The sequence below is a fragment of the Myotis lucifugus genome, unplaced genomic scaffold (assembly GCF_000147115.1).
Source record: "Myotis lucifugus unplaced genomic scaffold, Myoluc2.0 scaffold_194, whole genome shotgun sequence".
Taxonomy (NCBI): domain Eukaryota; kingdom Metazoa; phylum Chordata; class Mammalia; order Chiroptera; family Vespertilionidae; genus Myotis; species Myotis lucifugus.
In genome coordinates this window covers 260,110-282,273 of record NW_005871242.1, presented here as the reverse complement: position 1 = coordinate 282,273, position 22,164 = coordinate 260,110, and the positions used below count along the sequence as shown (strand labels likewise).

Below are 22,164 nucleotides of genomic sequence, written 5' to 3'. Positions count from 1 at the left end.
TGAGCAGCCTTGTAGTGAGGAACATGATTGTGGGAATCACTCCAGGTCCCCGGATAGTGAGAGCATAGAGGCCTTGTTATCAATACACCAGCATGGCCAAAGGCTACTCTGGGCATGTGCCTAAACGGGATGTTCAAGGACTCTGAGCCTGAGAATCGTAATCAGACCAAGATCCCATGAGCGGCTGCAAGGCCACACAGCACTCTCACGGTACACTGTGCCCTTCAGTAGCCAATGTGATTGATGTATTGGCACGAAGCCCTCTTTGTCTAAATAGTGTAAAAGTAGGTTACTGACCGCTAGTCGGCTGCAGTGTGTGGAAGTAGTCTGTGAGAGAGAGCAGCAGCTGAGAGAGCAGAGCTGGGCAGGACAGAAGAAGAGAGCTCCGAGAAGAAGAGGCAGTAGGCACAGAGAATGTAGCTCCTCTGTGTGCAGGAGAGGCTAGAGAGCTCAGACAGAGCTGAGCGCTTAGGCACCGCTATGATGTAAGACAGTGAGTCTTGGGGCCAGTGTGCAACTGCTCAGATAATAACGGTGGGTATAGGCACTGATACTGCTTTGTGGGAAAGGTATGTATTTACCAGCTGGTGTCCGGCTGCCTGCCTGTATGGCTGTGTGGCCACTGGCTTCTGCAATAAAGACTCATTCTTTTATGCCCACAACCTCTCATGGCTTCTCCGTCTGCCCCGTAACTAGTGAGCAGAGAATAAAGCAGGAACTGGGACTAAGTTCACAGCAGTTAGCACAGTGGGCAGGGCTTGAGGAAGAACCAGCCCTGGCATAGTCGATTGGGAGAGTTTAGAAGAATTCGTGGACTGAGCGGTTCCGGAGAAGATGCTGAAGTCTCCCCTGCAGCTCCTCCGCTTAGGGAAGCAGCCGGCTGCTGCCACCTGCTCCGGAGAGCAGTACCTATTGACCTGCAGTAGCTTTCGCCCAGGAGCCTAGTTTAAAGGTGCCCATGGGCCTTGGGCTGTTTCATAATTATGATAGCTTATTTGAATTGCTCTTTGTAGAAATGCATGCTCAGCAGGGTCTTTGACTGACATTCTAGGTCCTAAGGTGCTTGTGAAATAGAAGATATCTGATTTGGTGTCACTTGATAAGCCTACTTGTCTGATTCAGCAGTTACCTGTGCTTTTCAGCTAGGCTTACGTAAGGTAGTGACTTAATCTTACATTTTATGTTAGCACTTTGCTCTACATTTTATAATGAGCTCTATAAATTACTCAAGAAATTATGATTTTCTTGGAGTTGAGTTTCATACCTTTCACATACAATGAACTTACAGAACATCAGTAACATTTTGCAGTGTTGAATTTTTTAAGATGGTTTAAAAAAAAAAACAGCAAGTTCTCCCACATCTTCCTTTAGATTATAAGAATTATTAGAGGCCCGGTGCACAAAAATTTGTGCACTCGGGGATGGGGGGGGGGGGTCCCTCAGCCCGGCCTGTGCCCTCTCGCAGTCTGGGACCCCTCGGGGGATGTCCACCTGCTGGCTTAGGCCCACTCCCTGGGGGATTGGGCCTAAGCTGGCAGTCAGACATCCCTCTGGCAGCCTGGGAGCCCTCAGGTGATGTCCACTTGCCAGCGGGAAGCAGGCCTAAGCTGCAGTCGGACATCCTTAGTGCTGCTGAGGAGGCGGGAGAGGCTCCCGCCACCACTGCTGTGCTGGCAGTCGTCAGCCTGGCTTGTGGCTGAGCAGAGCTCCCCCTGTGGGAGTGCACTGACCACCAGGAGGCATCTTCTGCATTGAGCATCTGCCCCCTGGTGGTCAGTGCATGTCATAGTGACCAGTCATTCCCAGTCGTTCTGCTGTTTGGTCAATTTGCATATTACCCTTTTATTATATAGGATGGAGGCCTGGTGCACGGGTGGGGACCAGCTAGTTTGCCCTGAAGGGTGTCTCAGATCAGGGTGGGGGTCCCGCTGGGGTGCCTGGCCAGCCTGGGTGAGGGGCTGATGGCTGTTTGCAGGCTGGTCAAGCCCCCAGTGGGGACCCTCACCCCATGGGGGTGTGGCCAGCCTGGGTGAGGGTCTGAGGGCTGTTTTCAGGCTGGCCACACCCCCTTCAGGGTGGGGGTCCCTACTGGGGTGCCTGGCCAGCCTGGGTGAGGGGCTGATGGCTGTTTGCAGGCTGGCCACAGACCCTTCAGGGTGGGGGGGGGGGGTCCAGCTGGGGTGCCTGGCCAGCCTGGGTGAGGGGCTGAGGGCCGTTTTCAGGCTGGTCAAGCCCCCAAGTGGGGACCCTCACCCCATGGGAGTGTGCCCAGCCTGGGTGAGGGGCTGATGGCCGTTTTCAGGCTGGCCACTCCCGCGGGCTAGAAGCAGGTATCTGGGATTTATTTAACTTCTATAATTGAAACTTTGTTGCCTTGGTCCACTCAAAGCCTGGGCAACCCAGGTTCCCAGCACTTCCTTGAGCGGAGGCCACGCCGGCTGGAAGCAGATATCTGGGGTTTATCTTCTATAATTGAAACTTTGTAGGCTTGAGTGGAGCTCAGGGCCGGCCAGGGCAGGTGGGAAGCTTGGCTTCCTCCATCGCCGGGACAACTCAAGCCTCCTGCTTGCTCCAGCTCCGTGGCCGCCGCCATCTTTGTGACGGAGTGAGAGTTAATTTGCATATTACTCTTTTATTAGGTAGGATAAGCACAGTGACTATAGTCAGTAATACTGTATTGCATATTTGAACATTGCTGAGAGTAGATCTTAAAAGAAAAAAAATTGCAATCAAGTATGGTGACATATTAATGACTTGCTGTGGGAATTATATCACAATATGTATAAATATCCAATCGTGTTGTTACACCTGAAACTAACATCGGGCTATATGTCAAATATACCTCAATTTAAACAAAATTTTAAGATCATGTTTGTTTCCTAGAATTTTGAATTCCCTTACCACAGAAATTAATTCTTTAATAACTCTTGGAAACCCACCATAGTTGTTGGGCTATATATGTTCCTTATGAGCCTGAGTTTTCACTGGTATCTTATTTTCATTTCCAACATCATCTTGTTGAACTAATCTATACCAAAAGTTTATCCTGCTTTCTCTTCTCTTTGAGCAATCTGAGTTTTCTAATGTGCTTCACCTAAATGATAGAGAAAACACTTTTTAAAAACATCTTACTATTTATTGAGTCACATAATTTACATACCTACTTAGGATATCTATGGGTGGTTTTTCACGTTTTTAATCTGCTCTCTGGATACAGCAACAAACCAAGTAAATTACATCCTTGGAGGTTCCACTCTAGTGTCGGGGGAGCTCAATGATAAATCTGTATGTGCCATTTCAGATGTTGTGACTAATCCAGGAGAGAGTGAAGGGAGTGGGCAGGTGCCCTGTTGCATAGAGTGGTTCAGGAGGACAAGGGGACATTTGGATGAGAGACCTGGTTGAAGTGAAGGGGCAAGTCATGATGATGTTTGGGGAAGGAACATTCTAGCTGGAGAGAATAGGAGGTACAGTTCATTTGTCCAAATTCTAAACAGACTCTTGTGACACTAATACTTCTGTTTTTCCTGAAAAAATAATTATATACTCTGAGCCATTGTGTTTCTTGCTGCCTTCACACTTCTTCCTGTGCCCTTAGCTTATGATGAGATGTCCTTGTTATGTTCTGCCCTCCTTCCCACCTCAGCACAGGTCATTTACATTCTCCCTGTGCTTCTAGTGATGGCCGCCAGCAAACCGTCTCCTAGGCGGGTGGAGAAAGATCCTGGTTTATAAGTTGTCTGTGTATTTTTGTAGCTTATCACTTAGGTGAAATGTTCTCTGTCAGCTTTTTCCCCCTCCCCCATGATTTATTTTTATTGCTTACATTCACATTTGACCTCTCCAATGTCAAGGCAGGGCCCAGGACAAAATAGAAACAATAAATATGTTGTGTGTTGCACTCCACTCTCCCTTAAATTAAGGGTGAAAGGTGTACCTCCTTTCTGTTAAAAATTCATCAATAAATGTCAGGGGTTTTTTCTTCTTAAAAGATTGACTTTAATATAGAAAAAATCAGAATCCATGAGTGGAATTTAAAAAGTAAGTCTTTGGCCCTGACTGGTTTGGCTCAGTGGATAGAGCGCCGGCCTGCAGACTGAAGGGTCCCAGGTTCGATTCCGGTCAAGGGCATGTACCTTGGTTGTGGGCACATCCCCAGTGGGGGGTGTGCAGGAGGCAGCTGATCGATGTTTCTCTCTCATCGATGTTTCTAACTCTCTATCCCTCTCCCTTCCTCTCTGTAAAAAAATCAATAAAATATATTTTTTTAAAAAAGTAAGTCTTTGTGTTTTAACCTGAGAATTGGACGCACTTTTTTTAGTAGACAGTATCCTTAACTTAAAAAGTGTGGGGGGCTGTTTCTCTCTTTTCCATGTCCCGCATGGAAAAGGAAACAGTCCATTTGCTGAGTGGAGGAGCTGGGGATTAAGAAATTAAAGAAAGACCAAGATGCAGAAATAGATTTTAAGCTGGGGCCAGGTGGGCGCCATCCTCTCTGATGGAGAGGCGGCAAAAGGCAGGCTGAGCCACACAGCAGGTTTATTTTAAAGGCCTAGATTTACATATCTAGTTCCGCCCCTGCCTGATTAACAAACATGTCCAGCCTTATTGGGGAAGCATGTTCCCAGGGCGTGGCTCTGCCTATGCTCTGAGTTCAGCTGACAATAATTATAAGAAAATGCCTAGGTGCCTTCCAGGCGGCCCTCTACAAAAAAGAATACGCTTCTAAGGATAGGTGTATGTTAGCTCATCTAATTTTCAGAGTAACCCTATGAAGTAGGTACTATTTTACTTCTATTTTACAGAGAAAGGAGGTTAACATGGAGAGGCTGAGTGACGTGCCCGAGGTCTCTCAGGTGAAACCGGAATTTCAAACCAGATGCTCTCCATAAAACATACCATGTTGACATTTCTGTCCAGAGGTCATCTTGATAAAGGGTGGTGGTGATTAGCAATGTTGTGAGACTTCCATAATTAGGATTCCTATTTTGATTCAATGTCTTAGTCCAAATATATGGTGGAGATGATGGAGGTCAAAAGAAACCCCCTTTTTTTCCTTCAAAGTCCTGCTGAAAACTAAATCCTCATTTAAAATCTCTGGCTTCCAAATTTTACTCAGTACTAGAATTAATGACTTCTTCCTTTCTTTTGAAATCCGTTGTGATTTTCCTTAGGTCTGTGCTATGCTACCATTTGGTTTTACAACTTATCCTGTTGATCCTGTTGTATTAAGTTAGATCGTTAATGTGACTGCTTCTGTCTGGGAACTCTTTAGGGGTAGCGTCTGTGTCCTAATATCTTTATGTAACAACATTGTAAAGTGATTATGGTAGATTATAACATATTCCTTTTGTAGATTTATAAACAGAGATGTTAGGTGGCTTGTCCAAAACCAGAGAAATAGTGGATGGACATCAGGGTGCGAATAAAATCCAAGCTCCTGGCTGCCTGCCCAGGGTATGCTGTGCCATTATAGAAAGGTTAATTTAGGGTAAAAGTCTTCACTTCTTAAAGAAATAGAACCACATCCAGAGTGAATATCACCCCTCCAGGGGCCATCTGGGGTAGGATATTTTCCAATCTCTTTTGTTTCATCTTCTGTTCTCTATCAACAATATAAATGTATTCCTATCACATAAAGAAGGAAATCTTTTTCTGGGAAAAGTAATAGGTATAGGTGATACTTCTGACTCCTTTAAGGCTCCCCCAGTTTTCCCTTTTATAAAGTAGGTTTGACTACATGTAATAGCACCCAATCTTAAAGAGAAATGTTATAAGGATTAACTGATTTTTCAAAAATGTGTCAATTGCCTTAATTTTCAGAGGTGCTATTTATTAAAATAAGAGGGTAATAGTCCTAGTTTATTTCTACCACTCTGTTATAAACCTGGGATAGTACTATCAGTTGTTTAATGTGGTGTGACTCATCTCCCGCAGTAACTTCTGTTGTGCACAGCTTGGACTCATTACTTCAAGCAGTAATCTGAAAGTGTGTGAGTTACTCTATTAAGATTTAATAGTGCTTTATGGTGGTTCCTGAGGATATTTCATGAAAGAAAGTTAGGGATACATATGCAAGGATTACCCTTAACTTCACTTAATGATTTGTAGGGCTATCATCTTTTAATTTATCTAACTCCTTTGCAAACCAGCCACAGAAGGCAAACTCCCCCTGCCCGAGTTGTACCTTCTGCTGCCTCAGTAATGTAGACTTAAGAGCTTGCTTCCTACCAAGGTAGCATATCTCTTCATCCTGTAAGAGAGATACTTTAAGAATTTTGCCCAGCCCTAGCTGGTTTGGCTCAATGGATAGAGCATCAGCCTGCGGACCAAAGGGTCCCAGGTTCGATTCTAGTCAAGGGCACATGCCCAGGGTTGCAGGCTCAATCTACAGTAGGGGGCATGCAGGAGGCAGCCAGTCAATGATTCTCTCTCATCATTGATGTTTCTCTCTCTCCCTCTCTCTTCCTCTCTGAAAGCAATAAAAATATATTTTAAAAAAATAAAAATAAATTTAAAAAAAAAAAGAATTTTGCCCAAATTTTGGATACTGTCACTAGGGAAGTAGAGCAACTTTAAAAATGTCTTTGGCAAGTCATTGCTGGCAGGTCTTATTTGGTTTACAGTGTCTTTTAACAAGTATTTTAATTAGTTACCAGCATTTAAAAAAATAAAATATTTTCCATAAAGATCCTTTCTTTTTTTTTTAACCTCTCCTGAAAAATCAGATGGTTAGGTTTATTTTCCAGTGTGGTCATTCAGTGAGACTGAGAGACATTGCTCCCTAGATAGAGGAGTGCGCTCTCCAGTCTCCGGGAATGGCTGGTAGTTTATTTCAGTATCATTTCTATGTTAAGCATTATCTACCTGGCCTGTATAGGCATTTAACTTTGTAACATTTGATGTGTTGTGTTTAATACTATTCCTTCAAGACCGACCATTCATTATACATGGGATGAAATAACTGCCTAAATTTTCTACATCATCACCACTTATCATTTAGTTCATCATGTTCCATATTCACGATTCTACACTCACCAAGCAATCTAGGGGTTCTCATGGAGCATTATCTATGGGGTGTGCAGTACATGGACATCCTAGATTTGAATCTCAGTTCTTTTACTCCCTGACCTCAAGCCCTATAGGTATCTTAGTTTACTAATCATTAATATGGGGTTAAAAGTATAGCTGGTCATAAAGCTGTTTTGAATATTAAGTAAAGTAGTGCATATCTATAAAAGCCTAAGCAACCATCCGACCGGTAGCTATGACATGCAGTGATCACCAGGGGGCAGACGCTCAATGCAGGAGCTTCCGAACTGCGGTGACTTGACAGCTGCGGTTCTTGAGTGACACACCCGGAACCAGAGAGGAGGGAGCCCAATTCTGGGGTGTGTCACCTGAGAACCGGGTGCAATCCAGGACCCCTCAGGGGAAGTCAGAGAGCCTGTTTCAGCCTGATCTCTGCAGGCCAGGCCGAGGGACCCCATTGGTGCACAAATCTGTGCACTGGGCCTCTAGTAAAAAATGAAAATACCTTGTGCCTTTGACAAGTCTAATCCAATTGTACTACCATAGAAGAGCTTTGCTGAGCACATCTTTGTTTCCAGTATAGCAAGGTGTTGGATTTATTTTGGAATGCCCTCCTTGGTATTGCATTATATCTCAAATGTCTCTCCCTATTAATAGGAAGAAGTCGAAGGTATTTTGCATAGAACTATCACATCTTTCATTTCCCTTGCTGTCTGGCCTCTGAGGGCCTGCTTTGCTAGGCAGCCATGCATGACCCAAGAATTCTTTCTCATTAGTGTGGATATGGCTTACTGACCTTCTCTACTCTTTAGGGGGCAAATGGTATTTTTGTCAGGGGAAGACTGTTTTTCAAGCCAACAGACAGGAAAGGTTGGTATATTAAAAGAAAAATAAGCAATGTACGTACTGTCTTTCTATGCATATTAAGTCTTTCTGATACTACACTTGAAGAAAAGGGAAAAGTAGATGATTAAGGAACCCATAGTGAGAAGTGGTCAAAAACAGGATGAGATTTTCATGTAGGAAAAAATTATCTGCCCTTTGAATAAAATAAAAATTGGAACAGTAAGATCTTAAACACAATCTGTTCACAGTTCAGTTCAGAAGAAATTAGCGTTGGGAGAGTACAGCATGCAAATATAAACTTTTGCTTGAAGTTTATACCTTTTGGTGGATTTTTAAAAAATTTTATTTCTGGAAGATATCATTACTCAGGAATATTTTATACCTTTCTCTTTATAAAAGAAGGCTGACAACCTGTGTTTTCTTTCCCAGTTATGCATTTAACTATTTTACAAAGTTTCGTGATAGTAATTGAAGCCAAAATATTGTTCATTCTACTTTATATTTTCAAAAAGATGTCTTCAAATGTATAATAAAAATTAGATGAAAAAATTAATAAGAACTGGCTTGTAATGTGGAAGATTTAATATTTCCTATATCATCCATCTTTGGAAAAACTGCCGATTTTTTCTTGTGCAAAAATGTAAATTCTGTGTGTGTGTGTGTGTGTAACATAGAATAACAATCACAGAAGCCTGCTTACTTATTTTATTTCTTATTTTTACCTTCGGTGGGTAAAAAACAGCCCGCCCCCAGGGCTAATAGTCAGGGAGTGGGTACTGGTTCATTTGTACAGACTGTTTGCCATGGGTATCCCTTCAATCCTGATTGGGCTGTGTTTTCTCTGATAGGTCAGGTTCCATGCCGAATCAGCTCTTAAATAATTTTTATTTTACCCTTACATTTCAGAGGTAACAAAGACATTGTAGCCTGAGTCTGGTTTAATTGGTCTTTCCCTATTTCGGGGAGGGGAAAATTCCCCCTCTACCCTTCTTGGTTCTTATGGCTGGACTAATTAATTGACACAAGACCAGATTAGCAAGGGAAAAATCAGTTTAATACCTGTACACTGCAGATCATAAATGATGCCCTCAGAAATGATGTACCAGCCAGCTTTTTATACTTTTCCAACAAAGAACAGTAAATTTGTCAAAAAATGACAGGACAAACATACTTAGGTGTGGGTGCTCATTAGTGAGGACTCTACACAGTTGGGCTTGTGTAGTAAATTAATAAAGGAGCGACAAGGGTTTGTGTACGCTTTTTGGCCTGGATTTCGTAGCTCTGGTGATAAGGGTGTCTCGCCCAGCCCTGCTGGAGCAAGGACACCCTGCACAGGGGAGGTTTGTTTCCTGCATTCACAGAGACAGGAAAGGGTCGACATGCCCTTCTTGCACTGGCTGTTGATCAAGTAATTTAAAATCAAAAGTAATCAATGAGTCATTGTGGGATATTGGGGGCAGCCTGCCCTGGGTCCCAACACCTGCCAAGTGAAAGTGGTCAGTGCTGTGGGGAACCAAGTGTTGCAGGTTAGGCGGGGTCTTGGATTCCACATCTATAGCATGGTTGGAATAGTGGCTCCCTCAGGGCGGTGTGGGCTTCAGCTTTTGGAGCAGTGCTTAAACAGTGTGCGCTCAGTAACTGTTCGCTGCTGCTGTGACGCTGCAGAAATGCTGGGCGGTAAGATCTGAGAGGGCAGACACAGGGAGTGTGCCTCAGTCTGAAATCCGCACCTTTGAGCAGGTTGACCTTTGAAGGCCCTGGAGTTCCGAGAGATTAGAGAATGTACCTGACCTGCATTCCCCTCCTGTCTCATTTTCTCCTTTCCCTGCATCCATCATTGCAAAGGATTGCCACCTGGAAAGTTTTCCCTTCTTAATGTGTCCTTAGAACATGTTTCCTCATCTGAATTGCCCTGTACAGTAGCTTTGAAATCCTTAGATAGGTAGCCTCCTCAGCAGCTTACTCTGCCTCTTAGAACTGCAAATGTCATTAATAATGGAGACATTAATGTGAAATAGAGGCAATAATCTCCAACTGAAAGAATTGTCTGGCTCAAATAGAATGTACCTTTATGAAGCTAGCCCAGTGCCAGAGCACCACTGTACAGGTGCTCAGGTAACATTGCTGCCTTCCCCATACCTTCCATTTCTTTGTCCTAACTGATTGTGCATCTCTATCCATATTTTGGCCTCTTCCTCTCATCTGGGAAATTGTAATAACCCCTTTACTGCTGTTCCTTGTTCTAATTTCTCCTCTCTCCTACTCCAAATGAATTCTCACTAGATTACAAAATTTGTGAATAAATGTTTTATTTTTAAAAAGAAGAAAAAAGAACTGGAGAATCTATTCTTAGCAATATGATGGCCTACACATTCTGAAACGCTTCCATTATAAAACATCTGAAAGTAATAAAATATTTTTAAATCTAGGGAAGTAAGCTAACTCTGGGGCTGCAAAAGCCCTCAAGGCATCTCTGTATCTAGGGGCCCAAGGAGGAGTACTGGAGATATAATTATAGCTTTTAGTACAAAGGGACAAAAAGATAGAGAGTATGAAAGAGCATGGAATGAGTGAGAAGTTAGAGTGTCTGAGGTTATGATGGACACAATGGAGGAGAGACCATATTCAAAGATGTAAGGACTAGAGTGTTGGGAAATGATACACAGGAAGCCTAAAGAAGACCGAGTGGGATAAATTAAAAGAAACCTATACTTAGACATTACATTTAGACTCAAGATTGATATCCCAACAATGATGAGAGCCAAAAGATAGCAAAATAATACCTTCATAAGAAAAAATAGTTGTCCACCTAGAATTTTTAATGAAATAAAAACATTTTTATATAAACAAAAATATAAAAATATATACTACCAAAAGATTCTCACTAAAAAAAGGTCTCAGTATAGCTTTCAAGAAATACTTGAAAATGGCCTCCAAAAATCCATCTGAGGTACAGAAAGCAGTAATGAATAAAGGTAATAGTAAGCATGAGAGTAAATCTAAACAGACAATGGCTGTTTATAGAAAAATAATGATGTCCATTTTAGTAATGTAAAAAAAAAAGTAATAGATGCCATCATCTAAGGTTGGAGGCAGATGATTAAAATTAAAGTATTTCAAGATTCAGGTATTCTTAAGAAGAAATAAAGCAATCGATTATCTTTGGACTTTGAGTATTCATATAATGACCATGAAAGCATGGTCTAGTGCATAAAATGGGATTTTTTTATCAAGCTCATTAACACCTTTTCACAATAGACAACCAGATTTGTTAAAGTACATCTGCCTACCAACTTCCTACCTCCTTATAAATAAAGCTTTTGAATAGGATACAATGGGATTCTAATCAATAATCTCCCTCATTATGTTCATTATGTAACTACAGTTACAACTCTTTCCCCAGTTGTATATACTTAATATGTGCTATGCAATCAGTTTTATCATTCCTCAGTCACCGTTGTGAGCAACAATGCCCCTCATTCATTGGTATCGAGCCCATGTGTTTTACACGAGGAGCCTCACCAAGGAGCAAAGGCCATAGAGGCAGTGTGTGTACCTGTGTGTCTGCATGTGTGGCTTTAAAATCAGGGCAGTTGAACCTTTCCCAGCCTGCTCTAATGCTTACTGGTCCCTTTCTTCCCTGAATTCCACTCATTTATGCCCACACCATCTCATCTATAAAATGGAGGTAATAATAGTGCCTTATTTTTAGAATTATGGTGTGGATTCAATGGGTTAATACATGTAAAATCATGTAGAGCAGTGCTTTTATAGCACACTGGCTATATCCTGTTGAGCACTTCTAAGTTATCTTGTTAGGAGGATTGGTTGCTTCCTTTAAGTTTAAACAACTAAATTAATATTAACCAAAAACAAGATTAAGTTTGACATTTCTATGGGAGATGGAATGCAATGCAGGGCTAAAGGTCATTGCATTAGCATTGGTCACCCCTGGGTGTCTTAAGATCACATTTCAGTTGGAGAGATCTTTGGGATCTGTTTCTAGTAGTTTTAGTGTGGGGATGACAAAGCTGTTACAGATTTTTGTGAACATGTGCATGGATTCATAGAGAGGAGATTTCTACTTGAAAAGTAGAAAAATAGATTTATAGATCTTAGAACTGAAGGAATCTCAAGATGCCACTATACTAGTTTTAGGGCTTTGGAGAAAGCCTTTAAAATATAGGTCCTACATTTCTCTTACAGGAAACAAAAATGGTGTGTGTATTTCTAAATTCCTTCCCGGCATTAGTCCCAGTGCTTTGCCTTAAGTTATGTGGATTGTCCAAGCAGCTGAAGTCCCGAGAGTTTGAGGGACTGGTCAGAGTTCCCCAGTTAGGGGTTGGTGGCTGAGAGGGTAAGTTTAAGGCAAGGCCCAGGTCCCAGCTGGTCTGCTTTCGAGTCAGGCGCCTCCGCCACACGGTGGTCCCGCTCTGCAGCAACACCCGCCTCCCGAGGTCACTTGTCCATGAACTGTCTTCACATCAGCTGTGTCAGCATTTGACATCATTGAAAATAGCCAGTATTTGTCATACATGATTCTATTTATGGTAGTCAAGTTTTTCTTTATAAAGGAGATTATGGTAATTTTATGATTATTTTTGAATACACACTTTCAACCCTTACATAGGGAAAGCAGATGGGACAAATTTTTTTAATTTCCCCTGGAAACCTGCAGAGCGGATGTTTTGAGTCCCTTTGCTCCAGGTGGATAGCTCAGCATGGTGTTGGCAAGAGCACCGTGTTCATAGGTGGAATATTCACCCACTTTCCAGACCTAATAATTCTTGAGTCTTCAGTCAAAGGAGATTTAAAGGATTTAAATCTTAAGAATAATGTACCTCCTAATTTAATCAGGTGCCCAAGTTAAAGACAGTCTAAAGGTAGCCAAATAGTTGATAAAGGAATAAAGATAAATAGCCCTCCCTACCTATTTGGATAGGCATGTTTAGAAAAATGTCATGTCTGTCCAAATTAAAATTAAGAATAAATAAACTTATTGCTAATCTGTGCTTTTGCTTTGTGACAGTCTGAAAAAATTTATATAGCTCAATAGAGAAATTCTACAGACTTTGTAGTCCAGGAAAATAGAAAGAAAAGGAATAGAAGGGGTCTCTGAAAGAAAAATTCATTTGGAGAAATGTTATGAGGATGCGAGGTTCTGTGAATTCTAAAGATGAAGGATACCTGCTCTCAGGTCATTCACAGTCTCCTGAAAGAGAAACTTATTCAAGAAATTATGTTACAGAGCAGCAAACCCTGCAGCAGAAGTATCGCAGGTTGGCGTAGGACTAATAATAATTAAAGTTATAATCTGGTTGGTGGGTGTGTGGGAAAAATGCTAAGAGGAGTCCTTTTATATCCTGAGACTTTTTTCTTATGATCCCTAGAAACTTCAGCAAAGCCATAAGGCTGTGGCACATGAACCTGTTGAACATTCTCTTGGACTAATATGTTTTTCCAGTGTGCCTCTTTTGCTGTCCCAGTCTTTAAGTCCTCTCTGCTAGCGTGCAGACTGGAGAGCAATGCCCTCTGGGTTCAGATTCCTGCTTCCTCTTCCTAGTTATGTGACCATGAGAGATTACTTCTCTGTGCTTCAGTTTTGCTAAAAGCAAGAGGACTAGTACCTGCCTGTCCGGATTATTGTGATGACTCAATGAGATCATTCATGGAAAACATTTTTAGAATACTGCCTGTTACATGTAAAACCGAGACTTTTTTACTTCTCATTATTTGTTCTGGTAGCTAATAAATCAGGAACATGTTGATCATTTAGGTTCTCTTTCCAAAATACTAATTTCTGTCAAATAAAATTTTCCATTTTTTTCCTTTCTAGCTCCAAGAGGAAAGCGGGGATGGAAAACCTTTTATGCTGTACTCAAGGGAACAATTCTTTACTTGCAAAAGGTAAAAATTTATCAAAACTGAAATAATGGACAAGTTACCCAAAAGATATTCACTTTGTACAAACACCCAAAAGACGGTGTAATTGATGTCTAAGTTTCTTTTTAAGTGTTTGTTTTGTTTCTAGTGAAATAATTATTTTGGAGATTATACACTTCACTTTTGAGGGACAACACAATGGGAAATATGCAGATGATTGTTGATATTAGGAGGTACCCATGCTTTTAGGTGGTCAGTTATCGTGTGTTGTCTTTATTTCCCCATGGATTCAATACAGCTGCTAATGTATAAGGCAACTCCTTTGGCCTCCTCCAGAGCAGCATGTGTGTACATGTTGGGTCCACATTAGTCCTTTCAACTAGTTTTGCTTCTCTAGGGAACAACCCTTTGTAATTAAATTTCACATATCACAGCTGTTTCCCCAGCTTAATCCTATTCTTTTGGCTTATTTTTTCATTTTCTCTAAAATCTCTATAAGGGACATGGCTGCCCTTGGCAAAACCATTTCATTGAATACCTCGCCACAGGATTTCCACCCACTCCATCCCAGGCTGAGCCTGGGAAGAGAGACAAATACTCTTGCATTCAACATTTGACAAAAGAGTTGCAAAGAGAGATGCTGTTTCCAGGTCACCAGGTTTTCCTGTCTCATTGTCTGCTCTCTCAGGAAGTGAATTGAGTTGAGTTGGACTCATGCAGATATAGAAGAGAAAGAACTAACTAAGGACAAGAGAAAGTAGACTTTGTAAACCTTGAAGCTTCTACATCAGTTTGGATTAGCGCTCCAAAATCAGATTGCATCTCCATAGTTGTGGTTCCTCTGGAGTGTGGCAGATATGGTTCTGGGGAAAGTTGGGTGAAATTCCTCTTATACAGTGAAACATAGGACACAAAGGAAATGATGCATTGGTGTAGGCAAGTGCAAAGGAGAGCTATGGCCTATCAGCTTGTTATTTCCTTTGAATCTGTTAAGAATGCAAGCATTGCTACAAAGGATCCACTTAGGTTGAGAATGAGTCTGTAAAGGGTAGTCATGTTTGGGACCCAGTCTCCTCCATTGAAAAGGAGAATTGAAAAAAAAAATGTGACAAGTCACCTTCCTAATGCCGCGACCCTTTAATACAGTTCCTCATGTTGTGGTGACCCCCAATTTCATTGTTACAAATTGAACATAATTAAAGCATAGTGATTAATCACAAAAACAATATGTAATTATATATGTGTTTTCCGATGGTCTTGGGCGACCCCTGTGAAAGGGTCGTTCGACCCCCAAAGGGGTCTCGACCCACAGGTTGAGAACCGCTGGACAAGTGCTTGAAATCTCATCATAGTAATCAATCAATATGTGTTCCCAGAAACTTCGCACAAATCTTAGAGACGAGCTCATCAGTCAGTGAGAGCCTGATCACAGCAGGCCTGGTCTTGTATGGATATATCTACTCTGATTTTTTAATTAGTTTCTTCCTGGTTTGTAAAATGTAAAAAGCAAAAATGCACTGCAGAAATGAAGATGTATACATTTGGAAATGCCAAGCACTGGTGAAGGTCAGAGCAAAAGGACCTTTGCGATCTTGAGCTACTCACCAGACACAGTAGCCGTAGGCTCTTAGACTTCTCCTTTGAGCTACCTCTGAGTTATAGAGTGTGTAGGAGGCTCAGGATTGCTGCAGGCTGTGTCCTACAAAGGCTCCTGATGTTGCATTGCTGGCTACTCCCTAACCTTGCTGAGTCTGCCATCAGCACACGATGGCAGCTGCTGCACACAAAGTAAGCTCTGTAGGATGCAATGTATGCTGTGTTGCAAGGTGATTTGGGGTTTGTACAGTTTGGAGTTTATATCCTCATATAACCGTTCAGAGTTCATCACATGTCAAGTACTCTGTTATGCTAAATACTGGACTTCCAGAGATTACTAAGACCCGATCTCTGCCTGTAGAGCTCACAAAACAAGAGGAGAAATGGGTAAATTGAACATTCATCACACAATGAGATAAATTAATGGAGGAATGAAAAAGTCTTACTGAATAGGGCTCCCTAATCAAGCTTGCACAGGTCAGAGAACGCCTCCCTGAGAGATGAATACATCTTGAGCTGAGCAGGCGTTTGCCAGGCGGTGATCCAAAGCACTTAGCCAGAGAAGCAGAGTTAGAGATATGGCAGTTCAAAGAATGGCAAGACAGCTTTTTACATTTGGATTATAGGATGAATGGGGAATAGCAAGTGGTAGAAACATGAAAATTATGTTTCAAATAACTAGATATCATGAAGACGAAAGAGGTGGTGTCACAGTGTCATAAACTGTCCACTTTACAAAAGGAGCAGTGTTACGCCCCGGAGGAATTTCAGACTCGTTGCTTGTGAATTGTGTGCTGCTTCCACAGACACCCAAGTACTCAAAGGATTCAGGCAGCAGCATACTCCCAGGCCAGGCAGCCCCTCCCACAGAACCTGCTGGATAAGGCGTGTGCCCTAGGAGTGCACACTGCCCTTCCCTCTGTGCTCTCGATGCCAGTATAACATTCCTGGGATTCAGGGATGGCTGAGAAAAAAGTAGGCACCTTTCTCTCCTTCCCCCCTTTAGCCAGTTCTCTCTTATTTGAGTCAGGGCTTGCCGGGGCTGACCAGCAGACCCTGAGGGACAATTCTCCGACACAACAACGTTGCTGCAGAAGAGAGGGCTGAGGGACGGCCTGGCTAAAGGAACCGGGCAGCCTCGATTGCCTGCCTCGTTAGGCTTTTATTGTAGCAGCAGTTTGAGATAAAGTTTATCTTTTAGATACAATCAGCAGGGTAAGTAATATTGGGAGGCACATGTGCTTGTAATGTCCTTTAAGCAAGGACACCGAAAAGATTAAGCATAAGGATTCCAGTAAACACCCAGGGCTCTGCTTGTACACAGACTTGTTTGGAAAGGTCAAGGAATAATTAGGGGCCCCACCTTCCACACTCCCCTAAGTCTCCCTAAGTCGGAATTCCAATAAACAGGGCAGGCGGCCTTCCGCACACTTTCCTTTCCTCAGAATTTCCTCCTTTCAAACTTTCCAAACAAGTCTCCTGCTTCCCCACAAGGGGGAATGAGAAAGGGCCCATTGTTCCTCTAGCCCAGCGGGTCTCAATCTGTGGGTCTCGACCCCTTTGGCGATCGAACGACCCTTTCACAGGGGTTGCCTAAGACCATCCTGCATATCAGATATTTACATTACTATTCATAACAGTAGCAACATTACAGTTATGAAGGAGCAACGAAAATAATTTTATGGTTGGGTCACAACATGAGGAACTGTATTTAAAGGGCCAGAAGGTTGAGAACCACTGCTCTAGCCCAAGACTGGCTTAATTGAGTTTGGCAAAGACTTTAGTCAGCATACACTGTGGGTAGGGCCTATACCAGGTGTGGAGATACAGTGATAATAGGACCTAGCATTTGTTCTTAAAGGTCTCGCTAGAACACTTAAGTTCCACCACCATTCCCACCTTTTCATGACTTAGCTGAACTTTGACTAACAAATTGCTGTTCTGATGGAGGGCCATTACAGGAAACAAATCAATAATGAATGTGCGTGTTAGATTAGGACTCTGCCAGTTCTTCAAAATGTACACCCTGGAGATTGGATTGTGAGCAAGATATAGTCCCTAAAGGAGCTGAAGAGTTCAACAGATAAAAGACATTTCAGTGCAGTTTGATGTGTGCTACAAAGAAGGCAGTGTGCTGTGGAAACACATCTGGAAGGACACGTAACAGCCTCAGAAAAGCAGGGAAGATCATGGAAGAATCCATGAAGAAAATGATATCTAAACCTACACTGAAAAGGCAGAAGTTAGTCGTACAGAGGATCCAGGCAGGGAGGAATCTGTGTAGGTGCCTGGACGGGTGGCATCATAGGACATTCAGGGAGCTGCCAGTTCAGTGGCGTGAAGGGCGTCCTGGGCAGATTATGAGGAGCCCAGAAGGCCGTGTTTAAAAGTTGAGGTTTTATCTTGGAGCATTGTGGAGCTACCAACAAGTCTTTAATGGGGGGTGAGACCAGATCAGCTGGAACTATGGTAGGGGTAGTGGGAAGAGAGAACACGGTCTAAGTGGAGAGTTGGGTTTGCAGTGTTGGATTCAAGGTGTCTGTGGAATAATAAATGGATCTGTCCAACAAGCAGCTGTTAATATCAGATCTGAAGCTGAGGAGGGATCTGGAGAATCTGCCATAAAAGTCGTTGGTAATTTCAGCCATGGAGTAGATGATGTCACTCAGTTTGTGGAGTGAGGAGAATATGGGCGCGAGAGCCAGTGGCAGGAGAGGGACAGACAGTGAAGGAGCCCAGAGCCAGGATGAAAAGAGAGACGGGGGAAAGACAGAAGGGCAGACAGACACACAGATATGAAGAGATGATAGAATGTTACAAGTTTAAAAAGCTTGTTTAAGTAAGTGCCTCGGAAAGTGCCTCTTGCTTTCAGCAACAAGGATATTATTGTGAAGCAGCTGCAGTGAATGCTGGGCATGGCAGTCAGGTGGGTGTGAGTTAAAGACATAGACAGAGAACACAGACAACTGTTTTCAAAAGGCTTGACTAGTCTCCACTCGGATCTTCCCTCCGCTCCCTCCTTTCTGCTGTCCCCCATTATGTGACTTTTGCAAATGACAGATCCCCAGGGTCTATCTCATTTCGGCTGAACCTCTTTTTTTTCCTGTTATTGATTTCTCTCTAAAGTGAAGTAAAGTGTGTGGAAACATATCGGGAAGGACACAGATGTGTTTCTTCCTTTCCCCTGGACAGTTTCTGATATTATCCAAGCTCTTGTCTTGCTTCTGCAGGTTACACGCACTCTTCCTCATCACTGCCTCATTCTCTTTCTGGCCCCCTTGCTATGTTACTTAGTCACATTTACCTTGACTTTCAAGAAAACAGTAAATCTACAGAGTATCCCAGAAGTAATGTCAGAACCATGCACAAAAGGTCACATTTGGGAGCAATGTAGGAAATAACATGGCATCAACCCGAAACTAGCTTGGGTTTGGAGTGCAGATGAGAAGGCCAGCCTTATGTGATGAATGGTTAATGACATGATTTAAACCAAATGTATTGGTGAGAATTGGAAAATACATATGGGGAGTTGAATAAAGTTGGGTGAATAACTGATTTCAGTTTCTAGAATTTTCTTCAGTAGAGCACAATAGGGCATTTATGATAGAGTGGTTTTGTCTGTCTTCCAGCTAAGTAAAAATGCACTCCTAGCCTTACTTGGTTCTAATACCTGCAGTTCCCTGAGCCCAGGCTCATGCCTAAGAAATTTATACCCCATTGATAACTATTTTTATAGGAATACTAGAGGCCCGGTGCACGGATTTGTGCACCGGTAGGGTCCCTCATCCTGGCCTACAGGTATCAGGCTGAAACCAGCAGTCCGACATCCCCTGAGGGGGTCCCGGATTGTGAGAGGGCACAGGCCAGGCCAAGGGACCCCACCGGTACATGTGCACCAGGCCTCTAGTATGCATGTAAGATCTTTGGTTAATCTCTTCCCGCCTTCCCCACTCCCCACTTGTCTCTGAGATTCATCATGTTTCATGTTTCTATGCCTGTGCGTTGAGCATCTGCCCCCTGGTGATCAATGCGCCTGAGAGCTACTGGCCAAACGGTTGAACGGTCGCTTAGGCTTTTTATATGTATAGATTAAGTGTTTGTGGCAGAGAAGCCTAATAGTATCATTTTAATGTAATACAGTTCATATGTGCTTTATAATTTTGAAATTGCTATGAATTGATAATAAAGTGATTAAATTCCTGTTGGTCCTGATGACCCATTGTCGTTGACACTGGATATTCATTCCATATCTGCTTGTCAACAGAGAGTGAGTCATCTGTTGTCCAAATGCTTGGCTGAGTCTTTGCTGTCACTTAGCTTGAGAAGTTCCGTGGGTGTCTGGTGTGAGCTTTGTGTCAGTCTCTGGCGTTTTCTGGAAACCATTTTATTATAAACTTTATGATAGTATTCTCGTTACAGGTCTGGTTATGACAAAACTGAGCTATGTTAGCTTAAAATAAATTGTCAGGTGATCGATGTAATGGTTGAGAGTAATCATGTCTTTTGTCAGTAAAAAATCAGTTTGTTCTCTAAAAATTTAGTTTATTGTCACTATATTCTGAGGACTGTGTCTTTCATGCAAAATCTTCTCTTCATTTCTTGGGTTACTTGGAAGAGAGATTTGTTCCAACTGCCTATATGGTTTCCTTTTTAAGTCTGATTGGGAGAGGGGTTTGGTTTGGTTTGGTTTGGTTTGGTTTGGTTTTTGCTGCGTTTGAGGTATAGGTGACATCCAGAGTGTGGACTGTACTGGCAGAATGAAGATACTGGAGATTCAAGACTCCCAGACTGGGAGGATGGCAGCCATTCAGGGGCTGATGTGCCAAATACCCGTAGTGCAAGGCACCGGCTGATCACTGGCCCAGGCCCCGACAGAAAAGGCTTTCCTGCCTGCTCAGGGCATGGTTACTTCCTCTTGCGAAACTGTCGGCTCCGTGCCCTTTCACCCTTAAAAAGCCATGTGGACCCTCTCATTCTCTGCAGCAATGGAAAATGCTTGTAAGACAGTTAACTAGGCTTTGAAGCCATGTTCTCTTGGGAGAATAATGATCATGGCCAAGTTGTCATTAGTAATAAAATAGGTGAGTGGCCCAGTCCAGCAGAATGTGTGACCATATGTAAAAGAGATTTAGACATAATCATATTTATAAAAACTATAAATTTATAAAGAAGACATTGCATCTTAGACACACCTAGTCTCTGGAGTTTAAGACATATATGAGCTCTACTCTGCAGGTTTCTATCTAAAACTACAGTTCCAGTTCTGATCTCTAGCAGACACAAACTGGCTTATTCCTCTAAAGAACTGCTTTGTCCCCACATAGGGTGATGCAGTGTTTTGTGGCTTCTCCGGGTGTGAGATGGGTCCAGAAATCAAGCCTCCTTTCCTATTTGCTGCTCAGTTCCCTCTGAGGGCTTTGCTCTCCATCCCTGGCTTCCTCCCTCCCTCCCTTTCAGTAAATCTCACGCCCACAGCTGCCATGGGAAAGTTGCAGAGGGAAACATGGATTACCAGGGTCCTCAAACTTTTTAAACAGGGGGCCAGTTCACTGTCCTTCAGACCGTTGGAGGGCCGGACTATAGTTTAAAAAAAAAACTATGAACAAATTCCTATGCACACTGCACATATCTTATTTTGAAGTAAAAAAACAAAACGGGAACAAATACAATATTTGTATTTGCATGTGGCCCGCGGGCCGTAGTTTGAGGACCCCTGGCATTAGACCTTCATTTGGTCTCTCAGGGCTCTGAACAGAGTGGTGGTAGGCTGGCTGGTGGACAGACACCTCCACATGGTGACAGACAGTGACACGTGCAGCCTTTCACAGAATGTTAGAGGACCCTCCAGCCCAGAGGCCGGCAGGGGGTAGCCTTTCACCACAAACTCTGACCTCTGCATCAGAAGTATGGACAAAGTATGGAAGGATGCTGAGGTTTGATTTCTGCTTAAAACTTTAAGACTTAACTGTCTTTAGATAGTGAGTCAGGAATCCTGTCATCTTCCTGAAGGGCTGCTGATAGTTATCAGCTCCAACTCTCTTCCAGTTATCAGCCCAAACTCTTTTGGTGTGTAATCATTAAAAAGATAAATCATAACTTTCTGGTTCACTCACCGGATTTATCCTAGAAAATGTCCTCACTGAAGTCGGGGCCTTACTGAGAAAGCAGGTCAAGTCCTTGGAGTGCTGCTGTGTCTGCGAGGCGCCCTCTGTGTGAACCAGGAAGGTCATGATGCAGAAGCCCTCCTGATGCCTCCACATCATTGCAGCATGGGAGGTGGCACCATATACATGTTAACTGAACAAATAATATACGTATTTTGAATCCTTTGATTTTAACTTAGTTATCCTCTCTTAATTTTCCTTAGTACAGTAATATAAGACATATTTTTCTGACTCTAAAATTGCTTTCCTAATATGAGAAAATTAGATGAAATGATCCTTTAGGCTCCTTTCAGGTTTAAAATTCTGTAAATAGATGATTTGCAAATATATGATTAATTGACTTGCCAAACATGCCTTTATTTGATCTGCTTGACTCCTTGTTTTCAGATTTGTGGAAATATAGTACTTTCTGCATTCCCTAGTGCAAGAAAAATGAAGCTGAATGAGTTTTAGAAAGATATCTAACCAGAAATACTTTAAAATGTGTTTTAAAAATATCAAATGATGAAAATACTTTTAATACCTTTTTAAGAATCAGGAATTAATAGACAGTTTAGGATCCAGTTTACTGTAATTGCTGGCATTTTTATAAGTAGCCTCAGCTTCAAGCAAGGATGTGTTCTGAGTTCCCCTCTCTATGTTC

General features: G+C 42.5%; 1 protein-coding gene across 3 annotated transcripts in view; it reads left to right on the top strand.

Annotated features, from left to right (window-relative positions):
- The window catches only part of PSD3 (pleckstrin and Sec7 domain containing 3), a 414,114-nt gene that overhangs the window by 351,028 nt on the left and 40,922 nt on the right, over positions 1-22,164 (top strand). For all 3 annotated transcript variants that reach the window (XM_014462866.2, XM_023760800.1, XM_006097020.3), the window contains one exon: positions 13,715-13,785. In XM_014462866.2, coding sequence (XP_014318352.2) covers positions 13,715-13,785 — 71 coding nt within the window. The remainder of the gene's footprint in view (positions 1-13,714; positions 13,786-22,164) is intronic.